Below are 22,108 nucleotides of genomic sequence, written 5' to 3'. Positions count from 1 at the left end.
TTAAAATATAGATTATTAATTGAATGTGAATCGGAATATAATACTCCTATCTGCACAGTAAAGAAATATGATGAGAAAAGTTGCAGATTGGTTCACGATCTCAGGGCAATCAACAAAATTGCAGAGGATATTCGTCCAGTAGGAGTTAATTCGTATGACTGATTGACTAAATTGAATAATAATCAGAAATGGTTTGCTGTCCTGGATTTAAAGGGCACTTTCTTTTGCTTACCATTGGCCAAAGAAAGCCACAATTATTTGCTTTCGAATGGGAAAATCCTGACAGAGGAAAGGAAACTCAATTAACTTGGACAGTATTGCCTAAAGGGTTAAAAAAAAACAGTCCGGCAATTTTTGGAAATCAGCTAGCATGAGAACTAGAATCATGGAAGCCACCTACTCAAACGGGACTCTGTTACAATATGTGGATGACCTGTTAATTGCTACAGAAACAAAGGAAGAATGTATCAAGTGGACAGTGGAATTGTTAAATTTTCTGGGACTGAATGGTTATCGGGTATCCAGACAAAAGGCGCAACTAACCCAAACCCAAGTTTCCTACCTAGGATATGAAATAACAGGAGGACAGAGAGAACTTGGAACTGCTAGAAAAGAAGCCATTTGCCAGACTCCAAGACCATCGACCATCAAGGAGCTCCGGACATCCCTGGGAATGACTGGATGGTGCAGACTTTGGATCCATGATTATGGTGTTCTGGTAAGACCACTATATGAACTGTTGAAAGGAAACTCTCCCTCTTTAGAATGGACTGATACAGCAGAGGGGGTTTCTAGAAATTTAAAAACAGAGCTAATGAGAACTGCAGCTCTGTGACTCCTGGATGTGACTAAATAGTTTTGGCTATATTCCTGTGAAGAACAGGGAATAGCTTTGGGGGTCCTTGCTCAAAAACTAGGACCCTACAGAAGGGCAGTGGCCTATTTTTCAAAACAGCTGGATGAAGCGAGCAAAGGATGGCCCAGATGCCTAAAAGCTATGGCAGCAGTTATCACAAATATTAAAGAGGCTTGCAAATTTACTTTGGGACAAAAGATTACTGTACTAGTGTCCCATGTGGTATCAGTAGTCCTGGAGCAGAAAGGAGCCCACTGGTTATCTCCTTCACGCTTTTTTAAATACCAGGCCACCACTGTAGAACAGGATGATACAGAAATTGTGGTCACTAACGTTGTGAATCCAGCATCCTTTTGCAGGAACAATCGACAGAACCACTAACACACAACTGCTTGACCACCATAGAGACTGCATATTCAAGCTGACCAGACTTGAAAGAAAACCTCTGGAAGATGGTGATTCTTGGTTTACTGATGGTAGTAGCTTCATGAAAAATGGTACATGAAAGGCAGGATATGCCATTACCACCACTTCACAGGTAAAAAAAAAAAAAAAAAACAAAAAAAACCAACAAAAAAACCAACAAAAAAACCCAACAAACCCTAAACCTTTACCTGGTAACACCTCTGCCCAGAAGTAAAAAAAGAATAGCATTAATAAGAGCCCTGGAACTGGCTAAAGATAAAAGGATAAATATTAGGACTGATTCTAAATATGCATTTGGTGTGGTCCATGTCCATGGTGCTATCTGGAAAGAATGTGGACCTTTGAACACACAAGGGAAACAGATTAACCATGCTACAGAAATTCTACAATTACTGGAAGCTGTTCAGCTACCTGAAGAAGTAGCTATTATGTACTGTAAAGGACATCAACAAGGTGACTCTGATCAATAAATTGGAAATAATTTGGCCAATTTTGAAGCCAAACGAGCAGCTGAACAATTTCAAATCATGTCCTTAATCCCTGATGGCAAACTAACAATTGAAAAATCTAAACCTAGATATTCAAAAGAGGATAGAAAATTGATTGAGGATCTAAAGGGACAGGAAAATAGAGGGTTGGGCTCAAATACCTGGTGGGCGAATTGTAATCCCCTATAACCAGCTCTGGATGTTAGCTCAGGAAGAACATAATAAAACTCATTGGGGTAGCAACTCTTTGCATAAATATTTAGACAAACAAATCTATACACCACAGTTCAATTAGTGACAAAACAATGTCAGCTATGTCTTAAGAATAATCCTAAGACTGAAAATAGAAATCAAACTGGGACAACTGGGAGAGGAAGTTATCCGGACAGCAGTGGCAAATAGATTTTTCTGAATTACCAAAAAAAAAAAAAGGGGTGGTTATCGATATTTATGGGTGTTAACGGATACTTTTTCAGGCTGGCCAGAAGCATTCCCTTACAGAATAAATAATGCAAAACAAGTGATTAAAATATTATTTAACAAGATAATAAGATCATTTTGGGGTACCAGAGGCAATTTCTTCTGACCGAGACTCGCACTTTAGTGCAAAATTGTTACAAGAAATTAGCAAAAAATTAGAAACTGATTGGCAACTGCATGTTCCATATAGGCCTCAGGCCAGTGGGCAAGTAGAAAAGATAAACCATCTGATTAAACAACAAATTAGTAAAATATGTCAGGAAACGAATTTATATTGGTACCAGGCATTACCACTGGCTTTATTAAGAATTCGAACTAGACCCTGGTCAAAAGAAGAGGTTAGCCCATTTGAGATTTTGTATGGAAGACCGTATCAGTCCCAGTTTAAAGGAGAAAGTCTTCAGGAAGTGGGAGAAGGCTATCTCCAACAGTTTCTGATCAATCTGGGAAAACAATTGGAGGAGATAATAGGGAAAAGAGCAAGAGGTTTGGATTATCCAATTCACCCTTTCAGATCTGGAGACTGGGTTTATGTTAAGAATTTTTCAGGAGATCCTCTACAGGAGAAGTGGAGCGGACTATACCAGATATTATTGATCACCTTTACAGCAGTGAAGATAAAGAAACAACCTGCTTGGATACATTATTCAAGAATAAAGAAAGCACCAGAGCCAGAGAAGACATGGTGGATCGAACCTTCAGTACCCCTGCGTATGAAATTGTGTCGGTCATAATTTGGACTCATGTGATAACTGGCGCACAAGCTTGGGACCAGAACTTATACCTGAAATTAGTGCAGAATGTTACTAATGTTTTAATCGTAGTGACTGTTGGGTGTGTGCACAGTTGCCTAAATCAGGAGAAAGCCTGGATCTCCCATTAATTGGAGTTCCAATTCCTAACACTGTCTCATGGACAAATTTGTGGGTGAACACTAGCGATCTGTATTCGAAGGAAAGGTTAACATTTGGAATAGTTAATCCTAACCCAGGTAATAAATACTACACCTGTGCACAAAGGGGTATTACATCAGAAACCAGAGTAGGAGATCAGGCTTGTTTAAATGCCACAGATGTAGGTCACCATTCAAATTACAATCATACAATTAACAATTAACATAGATGGTATCGTAGTTCAGTGATGGCCCATTCCTAAAGGGAAAGGATGGTATTGGTTATGTGGAAAAATGCTTATAAGATTCTACCCCCCAACTGGAAGGGGGCATGCACCTTAGGTGCTGTAATACCCAATTTTACTATTATCAACAGGTACCCTTCTGGGACCTGGATTAGAAGTTTTGCTGAACGAATTAATTGAGGGTTTAACCCTATTATTCAACAGCACAACTCATTTCACAGTTTTGTAAAAGGGCTAATTCCATCTTTGGCAGTAAGTGAATTAGAGAAGGCAATTGTAAATATCTCGGCAACCATAGAGGAAATGGAAAGTAAAAACATCGATATAATCCAGGCAGAACAACAAGAGATAACTAGCCTATCTAAGGTGATATTACAAAACTGAATGGCTCTAGACATGTTACTGGCATCACAAAGAGGGGCTTCTTCCATAATCAATGAAAGTTGGTGTTCTTATACAGACTAAAATGGCAGAATTGAAACAGATCTGGAGGAAATTTGGAAACAAACTAAGATATTTCATGAAATGGGCATGGATGACACCTCCTGGGGTTTTGAAGAAACATGGAAAAAGTTAACTTCATGGTTACCCAATCTCTCCTGGTTGAGGCAACTGGTTGCAGGAATATTGGTGTTAATTATTTTAATATTGATTACTTGTGGTATGATACAATGTTCCCTCTGGTGTTGTAAACGGTCTATGATAAATTACGAAGATTGGAAACAGAATGAAACTAAGCACCAGGTAGAAACGGGAAATTATTTCAAAAAGACTTTTGATGGTAATGGTAATATATAAAATGTTGCAAAAGAATTTGCAAAAGGACAGAAAAAGGGGGGAATTTGAGACAAAGGGGCACAAAATCACAAAATGGGATATAGAAACCTTTATAAGTAGTTTTAAGTAATGTTAAGTTTGATGGCTTTGTAACGGCAGCAATGAAAAATTACTGAGATGCATGATATATAGAGAAAAAATAGAGTACAGCTAGAGAACATACTGAGAATTCTCACGAGATAAATTGTTATAGTTGGCCTAGTTTTAAGAAAAACAGTCTAGAAGAACAGGACACAGGGATAAGGAGTATCTGGGAACTGCAGGTGTCCAGGATGGGCTACAGTTAAACTAACTGATAAGTAGGAGGATAGGAGGATTATTATGTCTCTGGTGCTAACGAACCAATTAAACTGGTATGAGCATCTACTGCGCGTGCTTCAAAGGCTGCCAGAAGTAATGAAGATTGTTGGAAGAAGTAAATAACCCTCAGAGACCACCACCACAATTCTGTACACATGCGGGGAACTCTCTGGAAAATGATGCAATCCATACGTAGCCTCATGAATATGTATGTATGCCCAGGGACTATATAAGGGTGGCTTGCATAGCAATACGGGGACACATGTTAGGAGGAGTTATCCCCCGTGTCTCCCGGCGCGGCAATAAAGAATACCTGCTTGTCAGCTTGAAAACTTTGTTGGCAACTTTATTCCTGGAGTTTTCTCTGAATCAATGGTTAGGTGTGGTTTATAGATCTTGAGACCCAAGGGTCTGGTCTGGGTAGGGGCAAAGAGTCCACACTGGGTCTGGTTTGGAATATTTTTCTTATGAATTTTTTGCCAAGCCAACTTATCAGAGGATTACCAGGCAAATGGTCAAACTGGCAAGAAGAGCTGGCAGGAGGCAGGGAAAAAGTGCAGTCAAATTTCTGTAAATCTTTGCAGATCTCTTGTGATTTGGCCAGAACTGACAAGGGAAAGGATAATACCTGCGAGGGATTCATAATGTCAACTTTATCAGCTCCAGCTAATCTATAAGAAGATGGAATAGCATGATTTGCAAGGAAGAACTTGGGTTTTTAGGAATGCCAACAGCTACTCTGGCCTGGCTTTGTGTGAGCAAAGAGCTGGTGCAAGGGCTTATGCTGCAAATACAATGTTCAAGGCCAGTTTAGCCAAAAAGGGGTGAACTCTAAGCAAAATCTGTGGCACTTAATGGTTTCAGGAAAAAAGAAGCAAAATTAAAACCAGGCAAGGCTTGAGTCATATTTAGGTTAATGGACCATTTTGGCAGAACAAGTGGGACAAACTGCTTAAAAATTAGGCTGTAAATTAGAGCAAATTTACAGAACACCAGAAACATCCATGAACAGAGATGGGGCTGTTTGGAAGTTGTAAATGTGACACCTGTAACTGCACCTGGTGTCACAAGAAACCTGTTTATTTTCTGAGTCTGTCTCCCCTATCCAGCTTTGTTTGAATGCAGTGATGGACAAGCTTGAACCAAATTAAGGACTTGACATCCTTATTCCTTTATTTCTTGAATTCCTGTATGAAAAACATGCTCTTCTTAAATTAAAAATAGGTAGCAGACTGAGCAAAAGTATGTTTGGGGCCAAAGGAAACTATGTTCTGAACTCAGGGCAAAATCTGCATTTCTTGAGGTTTAAATGTGATAAAGCATCATTCGGGCAAGATTTCTGGAAAAGAAGGTCTGTTTTCCAAAATTCACATGTTCTTTTGCAAGCAAGCCCCTTGTTTCTCTGATGCCCCGTGAACTCAAAGCTCATCTGAGGGAGACCTCCTCCTTGGTGGGATTTGGGCTTGACAAGGAAGTATGAAAATGCTACTTTATTGTCAGGATCCTGCTGCAAGGATGAAAATCTCCAGCCCTCCTCCATCCCATGACAAGAGCTGATGGAAACCTCCCCTGAGCTCTCCAGATAGCCCCAGCTCGTCAACAGGAGCACACAGGAGATCACAAGTACTAAACCCTTTGCTCAGTACTGAGCTGATTTCAGCAGGACTATTAGGTCTTAATCTTTTCTATTTTGCCTGTACACCTACAAATAAACCGTGCAAAGGAGCTCTAAGAACCCCAAGCTCCTGGTAACTACAAATGGGTTCACTGTCTTCTCCCACTTGTTTTCCATTTGTTTAGCTCAGATGGACGGGCAGGAGTGATGGACAGACTGATCTAATTGTCCAGAGTTTAGAAATGAAGTAAGAAATATGAGATAAAAAGAAAATTATTAAAATTATTATTAAAGCTTCCTTCTGGTCAGCTTTTAAAACTCTTCCTACTGTGTAAGAGGAGAAAACGCTGCGATCCATATTTTCATGGTAAACCTGTAAACCAGCAGGTGATGCTTGGCTGGTCTTCATGCTCTCCTAGAAGGAACAAATTTGGAATGAATTACTAATAGCTGCTTCAGAATGTCTGGCTTCTACCTCTGTGGGAGCATCTCTGATTTAGCGTAGAGCTGGGGAGAGCTGCAATGCCCATCCTGCCTCCCTTTGTCCCTGACATGGGCTTCAGCTCATCAGCCTTCATCAGGTACATCATCCTTCATCCAGCACCTCTGTGGTCCCAAAAGACTGGCACAATAAGCTGACTACAAGAGCAACTCAGGGCCAGTCTCTGTCTAGAAATTTCCCTCAGGGTGTGGGGAGATGGCAGCAATTAGACACCTGTTTGTTATTTTCCCTATCTGGTATTCATTGCCCCAGTAAAACCCACACTTAATTCCAGCTTGACTCTTTTCACAGATCTTCTGGCTTGGTTGTTATTGCACTAGTCTTGCGTTGGGTGATTTCTGAAGGCAGTAATACAGTGCCGGTACCCAGGTGGTGGAATATAAGACACATCAATTAGCTATCTGTGCATAAATTGGCTAGGGATGCTAAGGATAGCAAGAAGGGAGCCTATAAGTATGCAATGAATAAAAAACAGACAAGGGACAATGTAGGCCCCCTCCAGAACCTATCGGGAGAACTGGATACACAGGATTTGGAGAAGGCTGAGGTTCTGAATGACTTCTTTGCCTTGGTCTTCACTACACCACCCAAGTCTTAGAAAGAAGACTCAGGGACTGTGAGAAAGAAGACCTTAGGCCCACTGTAGGAGAGGATCTGGTTCGAGACCACCTTAAAAACCTAAAAGTACACAAGTCCGTGGGACCTGATGAAATCCATCCGCAGGTCCTGAAGGAGCTGGCAAATGAAGTTGCTAAGACACTGGCCATCATATTTGAAAAATCATGGCAGTCAGGTGAAGTTCCCAATGAATGGAAAAAGGGGAATATAACCCCCATTTTCAAGAAGGGGAAAATGGATGACCTGGGGAACTACAGACCAGTCAGTTGCACCTCTGTGCCTGGCAAAATCTTCAAGCAGATTCTCCTGGAAGGCATGCCAAGGCACATGAAAAACAACAAGGTGCTTGGTGACAGCCTGCATGGCTTCATTAAGAGGAAATCCTGCCTGACCAATTTGGTGGCCTTCTATGATGGGGCTACAGAACTGATGGACAGGAGTAGAGCTGTTAATGTCATCTACCTGGACTTCTGCAAAGCGTTCGACAATGTCACACATGACATCCTTGTCTCTAAATGGGAGAGACATCAATTTGATAAATGGACCACTCAGTGGATAAAGAACTGAATGGATGGCCACACGCAAAGTGTTGCGGTCAATGGCTCAATGTCTGGCTGGAGATCAGTAACAAGTGGTGTCCCTCAGGGATTGGTGTTGGGACCGGTCTTGTTCAACATCTTTGTTGCTGACATGAACAGTGGGATTGAGTGCGCCCTCAGAAGCTTTGCCGATGACACCAACCTGTGTGGTTGGGTTGATATGCTGGAGGGAAGGAATGCCATCCAGAGGGACCTCGACACACTTGTGAGGTGGGCTGATGCCAACCTCATGAGGTTTAACCATGCCAAGTGCAAGGTCCTACACCTGGGTTGGAGAAATCCCAGGCACAGCTACATGGTGGGCAGAGAAGAGATTCTGGTCGATGCTGGTCAACGTGAAAATGAATGTGAGCCAGCAGTGTGCGCTTGCAGCCCAGAAAGCCAACCGTGTCCTGGGCTGCATCAAAAGGAGCATGGTGGTCCTGCCCCTCTACTCTGCTCTTGTGAGACCTCACTTGGAGTATTGTGAGCAGTTCTGGTGTCCTTAGCATAAAATGGACATGTTACTTTTGGAACATGTCCAGAGAAGGGCCATGAGGATGATTCAGGGTGCTGGAGCACCTCCCCTATGAAGATAGGCTGAGAAAGCTGGGGCTGTTCAGCCTGGAGAAGAAAAGGCTTTGTGGAAACCTCATTGCAGCCTTCCAGTACCTGCGGAGGGACTCTTCATTAGGGACTGCAGTGGTAGGACAAGGGGTAATGGGTTAAAACTTAAACAAGGGAAGTTTAGATTGGATATAAGGAAGAAATTCTTTCCTGTTAGGGTGGTGAGGCACTGGAATGTGTTGCCCAGGGAAGTTGTGAATGCTTCATCCCTGGCAGTGTTCAAGGCCAAGTTGGATGAAGCCTTGGGTGGCATGGTTTAGTGCAAGGTGTCCCTGCCCATGGCAGGGGGGGTTGGAACTAGATGTTCTTAAGGCCCTTTCCAACCCTAACTATTCTGTGATTCTATGAACTGAATTACAATATGTAATGGTGCAAAGTCATGGTGACATGGAGGACATGGAGGACATGGATGTGCCACAGTCAAATGTCATATCCCCAGAATCCTGGGATAAACATGGCCCAAAGCACAGCCAAAGCAAGTTGCATCGTGACTGTCTTGGCTGCTTCCATCTCTATGCATCCCCTGGGACCCTGAGCTAGGTGAAGAAGGATGAGAGTGGCCTAAGGGCCATAATGCCATGATCCTCTCCAGCTTGCCTTATTGCCATCATTCCAAATTGGTTATGGGGCTGCTCAGATTTATTTTATTCCTGTTGTTGCTGAACAAAAACTGCCAACTCTGGCACAAGACAATCAAACTCCATTGACTTCAAGGGGTTGAGCCAGGTGGAATTATTACCCAAAGGCACATCTGCCACTTTTAACCGGGATGCTACCAACATCTCTCTCCGGCCACAGGATGTGCAGAATAAGTGGAGCCAGGCAGACTAGTGCATTTTCCTCCCACTGGATTTTCTTCCCTTTAATTTTTTGCCCACCAGCAAGGGCAAAGCTGATGGATCTTTTGCACTGGAGATGATGCACAAACTGCCCTGAGATGTTATTTACAGCTTGCAAGAAAATTAACATCTGGAGAGGGATTCTCATCTCCTGCCATCTGTTGCTTGTAATGTAGCTAGGAAGGAAGGCTGTCCCAGCCTGATCTACCAAAGGAGATGGGTTTGGCCTCACTCCAGACCTGGCACTCTGCTGGCTCAAACACAACAACGATGGGCAGCAGTGGGGCAGGGAGCTGCCCTTGGGACACAGCCCCCTCTCCCAAACTGGATATGGAGGCAGCAAGAACAAACTTCAGCTCCAGGGATGGAGTTTCCCCTTTTCTTATAAATTGAGAGCACAATTATCTTCTGAAAAGCGATAGGTGGCAATGGAAAACCTGCAGGAACCTACTCAGAGCAGGGTTTGGGAAGAGCTAGCTTCAAGGAAGGGAAAGAAATGAGCAGGGGACATGCTGCCTGCTCTCTAGCTGTCATGTTTTGGATGGATCAGGTTTTCATGATTTTACTGGATAACTGTCATATATATAATGGAAAATGTACATAATGGAAATGGGAAATATTGATGTTCCCATCTTCATCTCCTGCTCTTGCAGAGTACCAGCAGACAGCCCTCCCTGCATACATCCCAAAGGCACAACCATGCCACAAATGCTCCTCTAACCCTGCGCAAACAATAGTGCATTACAAACGAGCCTGCCACTTCCAGGCAGGAGGCAAAACAGGCTGGAAGAAATCACAGAAAAACTTTGGAAAAATAAAAAAGGAGAAAAAGCCCAAGAAAAAAAAGTGGAGGCACAAAATCTCTGAGGAACCTGGGCAGGGCTGGGTCATCTGCACACTGCAGATCTATACCCTCTGTATTCAATGCAAAAACAGAGCAGCAGAAAATTCCTACATCAATGCTGCATTCAGGTGGAGATTTTTAGATGCACAACAGGCCAAGTTACAGCTCCCCAAGGAGCCATAACTCAGCTTGGACATGTGTAGAACTGACTTTGGCTGTACATGCTACTGCTGACTGTAATGACTTCAGGCTGGATCCTGCATTCCAGTTGCATCGCCTTGTCTATGGGCAAGGCTGGCTCTGAAAGCAGCACTGCCAAAAATCCTCATGAACCCATCCCTGCTTTTTAGACCAAAGAAACACCAGGGGTTTTGTGGGAAGCTTCATGGTGGTAGGTCTGGATAGGTGGCTTGGCATAACATTACCCATCCTCTTGGATTTATCAAGAAGAGAAGGGTATAGACGTGGTTGGGACATGATCACCCCTAGTCCAGTCACAAATCTGGAGCCATCTTTGTGGGATGGGTGAAGGCTGAAGCCAGGAAAAGACTGGCTCAGTGTGGACAACGGGTACCTCCTCCTGCCATGACCCTCCCCAGGCTGCAGGTCAAAAGGTAGATTTGGTGGACCATCAGCATCCCAACCTAGCCTCCATCACCAGAAAGGTCCCGAAACCAGTCCATTCCTCCTCGTTTTTTACACTAACTTCCTCACTTGGATGATGCTACACACAGGATGAAGAATGAGGTTTGCCCACTCAGCCCCACTGCCTACCTGCACCAGCTTTGATCCTCAGCTGGTGAGTGCTGCTCATCCTAGTGCATCCCAAGCACCCTGTGGGATCCCCTGGATAGGATGATGTTGCTGGGGACCTACTGGGGCAGTAGGTGCCCTGCTGATCCCCAAACACCAGCATGCCCCAAGGCCAGCAGACGGGCATGGGTTTGCAGGTGTGTGCTGCCTCCAAGGCAAAGCCCGTGAAAATTTCCACTTAAGCAGCCAGCAGCACAACAGGGGAAGGGACCCAGAGCCCAGCTCTGCCAGGAGAGAATCTGGGCTTTTAGTTATTTATGTTTCACCTCCATGCTGTGGTGATGAGTGTAAGAGCAGACAGACACATCCAGATAAAGGAGAGAAGACTGCTGCCTGTTTCTCCAGAGAGAGCAGAGGTGAGCTGGAGGGCTATCAGACCCTGCACCAGTCCTGCCCCTCACCTCTCCCCTTGGAAAAAAGTGCTTCATCCCTGGTTCTTCTCTCTGCCACTGCTGTCCTGGAGGGTTTATCCCCAGGACCAAAGGGTTAGGAAGAGTTGCCACCTGTCATGGCTGTTTGAAGATCCCCAGAGATGTTGCTCTGTTGGATGGGGACCAGCCATGGCTGCCTGACAGTGGGATAGCTGTGGGACAGCCTTCATTACCAACCATGGTGACCAGCTTTGAACCCACAAACTCCATAAGGCAGTTCAACCTTGAGGAACTGCTGCTCAGGGTTCAGGGTGGAATCATCAAGACATCAAGACTCACAAGGATGCTTCATGGCAGGGTGTTCACTGACCCAGCCTTGCTTAGGTTCACCATCTCCAGCAGGTTTTGCTTTGGGGATGGATACCAGATGTGCCTTAATTGAGCAGAATGAGTTTAGCAAAGCTATAGGACCTGGTCGCATGCTCCCTTCTGCTATCAAGGTCCATGAATAAGAGCTGGTGCTGCTGGCACAGAGCTCACTCATCTCCCATTGGGGTAAACCTAGCCCATCTCCCATGTGGGCTGCTCCTGATGTTGAACCAGGAAAACCAACAGTCCACAAATAACATTCCATGTCCCTGGAGGGTGACACACAGGGATGGGGTGGAGTGTATTTGGGCCACGGTTGCAGCGAGGCTCTGCTCTCCCCATAGGCAGTAAGCAGGCAGTGAAGGGTTGCTGCCCACCATTGAAAAGGGGTGGCAGAGGTGGGCTAAAATTGAAAAGAAGGTCTCACCAGATGGTGGGCTGAGCACCAGGCACAGCCACATTGATGCTGAGATGGGATTTCAGGTTGCTCAGCACCCTGAAGAATTGGGAACTTTATTAGTCACAACTTTAAAGAGGTAATAAGTTGGCTCTGTGGGTTAAATCTCCCTGGGATTTTCAGGGGGAAATTTGCTTAGCAGGGTCTATGGTCAAATCCTTTAATTTCCTGGATTAGGAAGCCAGGACAGCTAGTTATTTTCCTGCATGGAGGAAGCAACAGAAACCTCATTGTTTGAGGCTTTTCAAACTGACTGCAAGAGCACCCAGGGACTGTGAACCCCCCCCCCAATGGCAGTGACAGTACTTCCAGCATCCCAACCTCTGGCTGTACTGGGAAGTGACGCTCATGAACATCAGCAAGGAAAATACTCAGTATTTTTCCTTCACTCTGCATTTTCATCTCAGTTGTTCTCCTGATATTGCTTTCTCCTGTCTCCAGGGAGGAAGGGGCTTTGGGGGGGAAGGAGCATGGAGGTGTTGGGGATGTTGCTTCAGGAAAGCAGGTGGGAGGGATGGGGGGGGGGCACTGCAGCCAGCAGGAACACATGCCAGGAAACACAAAAAGGGATAGCTGGGCAAGGGAAAAAGCACACAGGTCTCCCTTGTGAGATGGGAAGGCAGCATAGCTGTAGCATAGGGACTTTCCCCTCAGCTCTCCTCTGCTATCAAAACTTTGGGGTGCAGCACTGCTGGGATGCAGCATGGGAGCAAGCAGGGACATGTCACAGCTGCTCCCACTGCCGAAGCCAGGAGGTTTAGGGAGCTGGGATGATACAGTCAGCACCTAATTCTTGGGCCTACCAAGTTTGGATGTACCCCCACCAATCTCCTTGCACCCCATGGAGGGTGAGGATGAGGATAGAGGAGAGCGATGAGGCTGTGAGCCAGGCAGATGTGAAGGCTGGGGGAGGATCTCTCCCTTCCCTCATGAAGATCACTGAGAAAAGCAACGCTGCAGTTTCTGCTCATTGAATAGGAAAAAGAGCAGAAAGGAAAATCAGGGGCTGGATTTTTGTTGCTGCTGTTGGCTTTTCCTTTATTTTTTCCCCCATCTGATGAAGGGCTGCTCCACCCAAAAGCTAACAGGCTTCAGCGTGAAGAAGAGGCTTCACCATCCTCTTCTTCAGCTCATTCCCTGTGTTGTGCAGTCAGTCAGTGTGGGCAGGAGATTGTTGTGTTAGTGGGGGCATCTAACACTGCTCAGGGGGCTATCATCATCCTGCATCGAGAAGGGCTGATTCTGCAGCAGGAGTAGTGCCAGCCACTCAGCCCATGTGCTAAGCCAGTAAAAGGCTTGGATCAGAAACCAAGCAGCTGATCTGGGCTGCGATAGGCTGCTATGTGATGCTAAGAGGAGGAAGAGAAGGAGGAGGCGGCAGCCTCTCCTTTGGCCCCCCATGCTGGCTTCCACCTCCTGCCCAGCTCTCCAGGGCAGCCCCTTCCCATGGAAGCTGAGACTGCCAGGAGTGAAACACACTCCCATTCTTCCTGCTGCACTGCTGGACGGTGTCATCCCTGCCTGTTTCCATCTGGTCTTGCTGAAAAAGCAACTATGCTCCGGCACCAGCACAGCTCTCCTATCCCGGCTTTGCCACACATCCCAAGACCCTTCTCCGTCTTCATTCTATGGCAAAACCATCCCCTCCAGATGCACTCTGCTGTGGACCTGCTGTAACACAAGCCATGTCTGCCAGGACTGCATGATTTCAGAGATCTTCCCCAATGAGCACAGGGAGCAGATCCAACTGGGACCATGGCGAATCCAATGGGCTGTGAATCTCTGCCCTGACCATGTTATTTCATCAGGACCTAGCAATGTTGGAAATAATTATACAAATGCATGTCACACACCTGGGCCGTGGAGCCAGGGTGGTTTGGTTCATATTTGGCTCAGAAGAGAGAGAAGGCGGTGGGAGCCACCAAGTTGATAGTCATGGTTGAAGGATGGGAGAGCAATGAAAAGATAGGGGCTAGCAAAATCCACACTGAGCTGCTCTCTTATAAGCTAAAAACGACCCTGCTGAGTTTTTTCCAGTTGGATTATTTTGTAAAGCATCATTCCTATGAAAGGCACTTAATTTTCTAGCCTGTTCATGTCTGTGCATGGATGTGCCCCTCCAGCCCTGCACTGCAGCGCAGGCAGAGAGGTAGCTAGCAGTCGGGGACTCACAGAACTGGCCCTGCACAAGCATGCCACCTAGTCCTGACTTGACACATCCACGGAAAAGCTTAATGCTGCAAGTCCTGTCTGAGCAGGAAGTTATTAAATTGGCATTGCAGGAGAACTTAGTCACAGCGCAGACAGCAGATCCCTCAAGAGCTGGTAATGAGTAAAGATGCAGTGCTCTGGGATGCCATCTGGGGATCTGTTTTTACTCGGGTGTCCTGAACTAGAGGTGGAAATTGGGCTCGCCAGTGAGTCAGATGTGCCTGTGTCATCCCAGCTGACAGTGGTACAGGGATGGGAGGAATAACAGATGATCCTAATCTCTGCTGTCACAGTATTGCCTGACTCCTGTCACACACCGGAGCTTGTGCACAGGCAGGAGGGGGGCAGGGAGGGGACAGAGGGAAAGGAGCTGGCAGGAAGGAAAGCCAGTGTGCTGTGATGCAGCTCAGCTCTGTGTCAACGGTAAAGCTTGCTGGAGGCTGCCAGCCCTGGTCTTTGCACAGGAGCTGGTTGGGGGGAGAGAGGGCAGGAAGGAAAGAAAATGCTGCCATAAAGAGAATGACCTCCTGTCCCAGCTGATCTCAGCCCTTGAGTTACCTCCATCCATCCCCTCTGTGTTTTCCTCCCTTTTTCATTGCACACCTCAAGGAAAGGATGAAGAGACTGGGAAAGGATGGAGGGTGCATGCTCTCCCTGCACAAGACCCAGAGGATACCAGGTGATGCAGTCAGTGACCCCACTGGTCCCCAAGTAATGCAAAGCCCCAAGCTCTAGCTGGCTTGCACAGCCTCAGCCAAGAAAGCAGCATTTCTCTAAGGGACCATAAGTAGAGAGGAACTGGCCCCAGAGGTTCCCAAAAAAGGGCTGGACAAGGCAGAGGGAGGCCCTGACACAATTGGTGCTCGGCCCCATCCCCACAGCCAGTTCTGCTGTGACTCACTTTAGTCCACTGCTGGTTTATCCCTACCATTCCAACCAGAGGAAGGGCACACAAAACCCTTTTGGGACCACAGCATTCCCCTTAACCCATATCCCTCCTCCTCCTCCCTGCCTCCATCTGTAGCAAAAGCCCCACTGGCAGCATGAGGCAGGGATTAGGGTGAGACTAATGTGGGAGCCCTGCAGCCACTTCCCCCAAGCATCAGAAAAGACATCAGAAACCTTAAATCAAATGCAGCTAAGTACAATTGCAAAGCTGCAGGCACAGGCCTGAGAGAGTATTAAGCAGCATTATCGTGGCTCGGTGTACTGCCAGTAGTGACATTACCGCAACTTAAAATGTTTGGGATCAGAACTGCAGAATCTATTCTTTTCTGTGGGTTTTGCCTGGGCTGCATTTCCATTTTTCTGAAGAAAATATCTGTTTGGCTTAAACAACCTTCCACACTTTGCTGTTCAGCTGTCTGGGGCTTTTCTTGCCTCCCTGCTCCCCATCATACTTCAAATGCAAATATTTTGCCCTCACTGCAACATCCTGAAAGAGCATCCATGATGAGTCCAAACATTTTCCTTTACCTGTCCTCACTACCAGGTTGCCTTTATTCATTTCCTTTTCCTTTTTTCTCCAGTTTTCCTTTCTGAAGTTGAATGACACTGTACTCGTCCTGAGACTATTGAGCTTAATCGTATTTTCTCATCATTGGTGAATAGCTCAGCTATAATTATGTCTGTAAGTGTGTTACTTAGGACTAACCTGAGAGCAGCATCCCTTCCAGGATGCTAGGTTATCAGCTGCTCTGAGGTGCTGTTATTTAAGGTGCTGAACAACAGGGTCCCACAAAGCTTGTGCTGAGTGCTTGCCAAATGCCACCTGTCTGGGACTCATATCTCTAGCACTAGTGATGGCCCAGCCTCTCATAAGTAGTCCAATCACTAATTACAAAACCTTGAACTGTGGTAGCAGAAAAAAATCCTGGAGAGAATTAGGGTTTATTTGCCTTGCATTAAAACTACCATCATCTGCTGCTGAGAGCTGGAGTCAGTCCTGATCTCTTCCATATGCTCCACATGCATCTATCCTCCACGGCTGGTGGATGTGCTGAAAGACAAAGGGTGAGGATGAGCTTCCTGGCCCAACTCTCTTGCCTGGATATTAGATTTTAGTTGACCATGACACACCAGTGCCTATGGTCAACTTGCCTTAGGTATCAGTGTTATCACTAATGAGATGGGAGCCAGCCTCTCTAGTGCATCCTTCATCCTTCCAGGGCAGCAGCAGAAGAGTGATGGCTCTTGGCTGATAGGAGAGGGGAATGGAGCACCCCATAGCACAAAGAGGACATCCTGCTCCTTCATTTTAGACAGGCTGAAAAAGGGCTTCCCCCTTGGATCCCTCTGAAAACCCACAGTTGATCTCAGTGGTAGTTTTTCAGACCTGATTCACGACTCTTCTCACCCATTAACTTTATACAAACTATTTCAGTAAATAGGAGATATAAGAGGAAAGAAAGTCTTCTTTCATTTTAAATGCATCAAAGAAAATTTGAAAGAATCATCTGAACATAAAAATTATTCCTTAAATGATCTAATTTTCATGTGTCACAGGTAACATTGTATGCTGTTCAGACTAAAACAACTTTAAGAATCCAGTTTACTTGTCTCCAGTACACTATGTTTTTAGCTTACTTTCCTCAGGAAATGGGGCTTACTTATGTGATTGTACTGTTTATCTATATGTCATCACTCCTACACTAATAACTTTTGAACGTGTTGGCCAATTCCAACCAAATCTGACAGAGTGATAGAGTTTTCAAAAATACTGAAATCTCACAAACTTAATGAAATACGTGGATGGGCACATATTTCCCCCCCAAGGGAAAGGCTGCATAGTGAACTCAGCCATGTTATTAGACAGGAAAGAATACATACATACACATACATGCACATACACAGACACATACCAGTGCTGTTATAAAATCCCCAGGTGTTGGTAAGCCAGAGCTCACGCTGGTATTAGACAGAGGATATTGTACCCTTGAGCCCCAGAGCCACCAAAAAGAGCATTGGTATTCCTCCACTAATGCACCTACTGCCTATGTTGTGCATTTTTTTCCATTTGGACAATGAAAATTGGGGTGGACAATGCAGGGGAGTGTTTATTCATTTAGAAGCTTTAAAATTAATCAGACTTATTATATGGAAGCCTTTCTAGCTGGTTCTAGGTTTGTAAAAGCTTGTTATCTTTTGGTTCTGTGTGCTGAGAGACTGTCTCTGCAAAAGCCCTCACAAAAGGGAAGAGCTTGAGCTGAAAGATCACAGGTTTCAGACTGGCATATTGAAGTCCTTGGGCCTCTCCTGAGTGCAGCTGAATCGCATACCCAAGACACCCTCCAAGACCTTGGGGCTGAGCCTGTTCATATCTCTTCCAATTCCCACTCTTGTGGTTTTCCAGGACCATTACCACCTGGGGATGGAGGATGTTAGGTTCTTAGACCTGGCATCCCACAGCGAATTAGATCTCCACATTGCCAGGATTCAGGCATTTCTACTGAGGCATTCACATTCCCAGATGACAGGGTAAAATACGGTCTTTCTGTTGCTCTGTAGTCTGTTTCCTACCTGGCAATCTAGTGGGATTTTTTTTTTTTTTTTTCAAATCTTTGACAATTTGGTACATCAGCTCAAAAACATCATCAAGCCCAAATATGCTCACAAATCAGACCTGGGAGTCTCATTCATATTGCAGATAAGTCATCATCAGACATGCTGATAGTTTTCAAGTGTGAGTTTGCATACAAATGATCCAGACCCAACAACTAATACAGCACAGGAGACTGAGGAGGTACCTGGGTTTTGGCTTAGCCCTAGACCCTTTTCCCCAGCCTGGCTGCTATATGTAGCATTTGCTCATAAAAGAGAAAGGAATGATCATACAAAGAGCCCTGAATTCAAGAGAGTAGCCTTTCCTCCTCAGCTCACCTCTTGTCTAGGAGCTCACTGAAAATCACGATGCTCCAGACACATCTTGGGAGCCATCTAGAAGGTGCTCAGTTGTCCCTGCTTTGAGCTGGGAGCTGGACCCTATTTCAAACTAAATTAGATATTACTCCTTTCCCCCATTCCTTCCTGCTCATTTTCAGCCAGATCAGGTCCATGCACTGAATCACTGAGCAGTTCCATGATGGCTACAGCCAGCCAGGGGAGGAAGAGGCTTCTTGAGGCTTGTAAGGATTATTTGGGCACCCAGATCTGATACTTTCTAGCAGAGACTCAGGCAGGGCAAACCCTCCCCAGGCGTCAGCTGCAGACAGTGATTTGACTGCTTTTCTACTCAAAACCTCTTTTGGGAACAGAAATAGCTGGGAATCCTCCCAGTGCAGGCTAACCTGGTTGCCTAAGATGGTTCCTCTTGGCTATAAATCAGACAGGATAGGAGCAAACAACATCTTAGGAGCTCTTCTGCTAAGGGTATAATCCTGCTTATTAAAGAGGCTAGGGAGAAATGGAGCAAATAACCCAATAGCTCCTAAGTGACAGCTATCAGCTTGTGAGCCCCACACCGTGACCCACAAGTGTAATCCCACCACGGTGCAACCACAGGCTACACTGCTCTGGGTGACCCTGCATAGCCTTGGTTGGGAAGAGTGTGCATCCACAGCCCACTTGGAATTAGCAGGAGGACAAATCAGCTTGTATTTCCCCATTTTGAACACCACCTATGAGACCTGGACAAGCCCAGCAGCTTGGCTTTCCAGGATGCTGCCTTCTCCCACTTTGTGGTTCAGCCAGCACCAACCACTGCCTGCACTGGCAGACACCCACAGCAATGCTTGTCTGCCTCCAGCAGCTTCCCTAAAACATTCCACTGAGCACCTAGACTGCAAAAAGTCTTTTTCCACTTCTCCCATAAAACCACAGCCATCGGGGCAGGACCTCTGCTGAGACATCATGTTGGGATGGAGACCACCTTACCTGGATGCTGCGATCTCTGCTTTCTGCTTGGCGATGGTGGCTGCCCTCTCAGCTGCCTCGACAGCCTGATCCACCTTCTCACGGATCTTGCTGGCCCGCAGCGGGATGAGGTTCTTCCTCTTGCCGCTGACCAGGATGTTCTGCTTGTATTTTCCCTCCTCTTTGGTGCCATCAGGGAACGTCATGCAGCCGTAGCCATGGCGCTTGTTGTTGGCCCATTCTCCCTCGTACTTCATCCCATCCGAGCGCTGGCTCACCCCAAAGCCCGACCGCTTGTCGTTCTTCCATTCGCCAACATAGATCTCAGTGGTGGTGGCGTCAATGTCATCTTCGATGACAGAGAGCTCAGCTTCGCCCTCACCCAGGCTAATGGTGGAGTTGATGTCACTGGCGGTGGAGCTGACCGTGCTCATTCCAGCTTCACTCCGGAAAGAGCTCTGCTTGCTCCGTTGACTGGCCAAGGATCTCTTGGACTCAGACTTACGGAGCTTGAGCCCACTCAGCAGCGACCGTCGGAAGATGCCCTTCTTCTTGCTCTTGAGGATTTCAGCATCGCTATGGGCCATGAGGACAAAGCCACACCGGGAGACGGCAGAGGTGCCGGCCACTGCTGGCAAAGAGTCAGGGTGCAGCGTCGTGCCATTAGTGTGTTCACTGCGCAGGGAGTTGATAGACGTCCTCAGGGGTGACCTGATAACTGCAGCCATGCCGTAGGGAACGCTCTGCCTAACGCCATAACCCTGGCGCATCCCTCCGACCCACTGGCCCTGGTATGTCCCTGGGAAGAGGAGACAAAAGCAAACGGGCTTCATGGCATGGCATCCTGTGGAGCACTAATGACATCAAACTGCTCTGCAAGCAGTTAGTGGGAGCAGCAAAGTGCAGCTCAGAATCCCAGTCCCATCTCCATGACAAGGATTGTAATGTCACACTGTGGGAGGAAAAAATAACATCTTGGTTGGATTGCAGACTTGGACTCCAGCTGTAGCACAGAAATATTAGAAACCAGCCAAGGTATCCCCAAGCAGGGAGTGATGCTTCAAGGTACTGTCCCTCATTTCAAAGGGAAGGAGTGGGGAGATGGGGTAGGGGAATTGTTATCCAGGAGCAGAATCCAGTCCTGTCCACTGTCCATGCTGCCAGCAGTGATCAAAACAGTTGGTATATTACAATGCATTTATTTATATACATAGTGCCTTTCATCCAGCATGTAGCGGAAGGGAGCTGCTCTATAGAAATAAAAACCTCATGGTGAGAGATCCATTTGGTTATTCTCCTTGGAAATGTGCCCCTGTTTGAACTCCTACATTTGTGTGGGCACTTCCTGGAGTTGCTTAGTTGGTCATTAGTGGGATGAAAAACACACACTGTAGCACTGCAAATGGAGTCACAAGAAATCCACACAGCCAAGGAAGCACAACTGGAGCTTAGCATCTGCCCTGTGCACTGAAATGTCCACTGGTAATCTTCCCCATGGTTTGTAATCCCTTCCCCTCCTGGAGCTCAGTGATTGTCACACTTTCACACTTCATCCCAGCTGGTTGAACTGTGTGGCTTGGTTTTATTCTTAGGATGTCTTAATCTTCCCTGGACTAGCTGAAAATGCAGTGACGGGAGGTGTCCCTGCCCACAGAGGGGAGGTTGGAACTATATGACCTTAAGGTCCTTTCCAACCCAAACTATTCTATGATTCTGTGATTCACTGCCTGCCTAAGCCCTTGCAGGGCAGATGGATGAGCCCAGGGATGTCTCCTTGCCTGGCACTGGTGCTGCTGGGATACTGTAGCTGGTCCCAGCCCTGGGCTGCCCTGCTGCTTCCCAATCCTGGCTGGCAATGCCAGGAGGGATGCAGGCAGCAGCATCAGGGCCTTCCTTCATGCCAGCCCTACTACCACACACCAAGGGAGTCTTAAAATAGGCATGCTGAAATAGTGAATCCTGTGTGAATACAACTAAAATGGCCCAGATGAAAACAGCCTGGATATCTACCACTGGCTCAGCCTGATAAAGGCTTTCCATCCCCTCTTTACACAAGATGCTCTTTGCTGTTAGCAATCAGGCTGTGATTCAAAGACATGAGCAGCCTGTTAGCTCTACCTTGGCCAGCTCTTTTGGCTGCAAAAATATTGTTCCCTAAGATCTAGCCACTTTGCTACAGTGTTTCCCTCTCAACGCTTTCCAACAGCCCAGCAGAAAGGATTATTAAAGCAGGCTGTGTTGACCATGACCACCCCCAGCCCAGATGAACCCCACTCTCACTGCAAGGAGTGAGAGTGGGGTTCTCACAGCTATGCATCCTTTTGCTCCATTTCTCATCCCGATCCCGCCCCCAGGACTCCCTTGGGGTTTCTACTACCAGACCTCTGGGGCTCAGTTCTGAGTGTCTGGCTACTCAGCTTTGGAGATGGGTACGGGCTGGAGCAGCTCACCCTGAGCACAGGAAGTGCTTTCCGAGAGCGTGAAACCAGCACCCAGGCACATTTTGGAGTGAATTTTGGGGTGCATTGGCTGTCTTACTGAATAGTTGCCAGTGCTTTGCACAAATCCCCTAGAGGATGGGATCCTTCCCAGTGCTCCAATGCAAGCAGTGCCCCCAAGTTGCCACATTATGTGGGTGACAGCCTTGTGCACCCCAAAACAATGCTGGCGGAACCCACAAAGATGTCCTTGGAGAGCAGACATGGAGAGGCAGGGCCAGGTGGGCAGTATTTACTGAAGGGTTTATAGGATAAGCACATGGGGAGGGAGGTAGAGCACTGGGATTATGGAAGGAACTGGCAGGGCAGGGTGAGGAGCTGGTAGCAGTGTTGGCAGGGAGAAGAATGGGGGACAACTGGCAAGACAACTGGCAAATAGCTCTCAGGAAAC

At 46.5% G+C, this 22,108-nt stretch overlaps 1 protein-coding gene across 1 annotated transcript in view; it reads right to left on the bottom strand.

The window, feature by feature from the left end:
• LOC133218299 (junctophilin-3-like) overlaps positions 1–20,014 on the bottom strand; it is a 51,514-nt gene extending 31,500 nt beyond the window's left edge. The window contains exon 1 of the mRNA XM_061364618.1: positions 19,241–20,014. Within this exon, the coding sequence (XP_061220602.1) occupies positions 19,241–19,989 (749 nt within the window). The 5' untranslated portion in view covers positions 19,990–20,014. The remainder of the gene's footprint in view (positions 1–19,240) is intronic.
• Between the last annotated feature and the right edge of the window lie 2,094 nt (positions 20,015–22,108).

This window comes from Neopsephotus bourkii, unplaced genomic scaffold (assembly GCF_033783945.1).
Source record: "Neopsephotus bourkii isolate Nb327-2 ecotype Australia unplaced genomic scaffold, CSIRO-AGI_Nbou_v1 NB_1236, whole genome shotgun sequence".
Classification (NCBI taxonomy): Eukaryota; Metazoa; Chordata; class Aves; order Psittaciformes; family Psittacidae; genus Neopsephotus; species Neopsephotus bourkii.
Note: the sequence above shows the minus strand (reverse complement) of the source record. Positions and strands in the feature narration are given on the sequence as shown.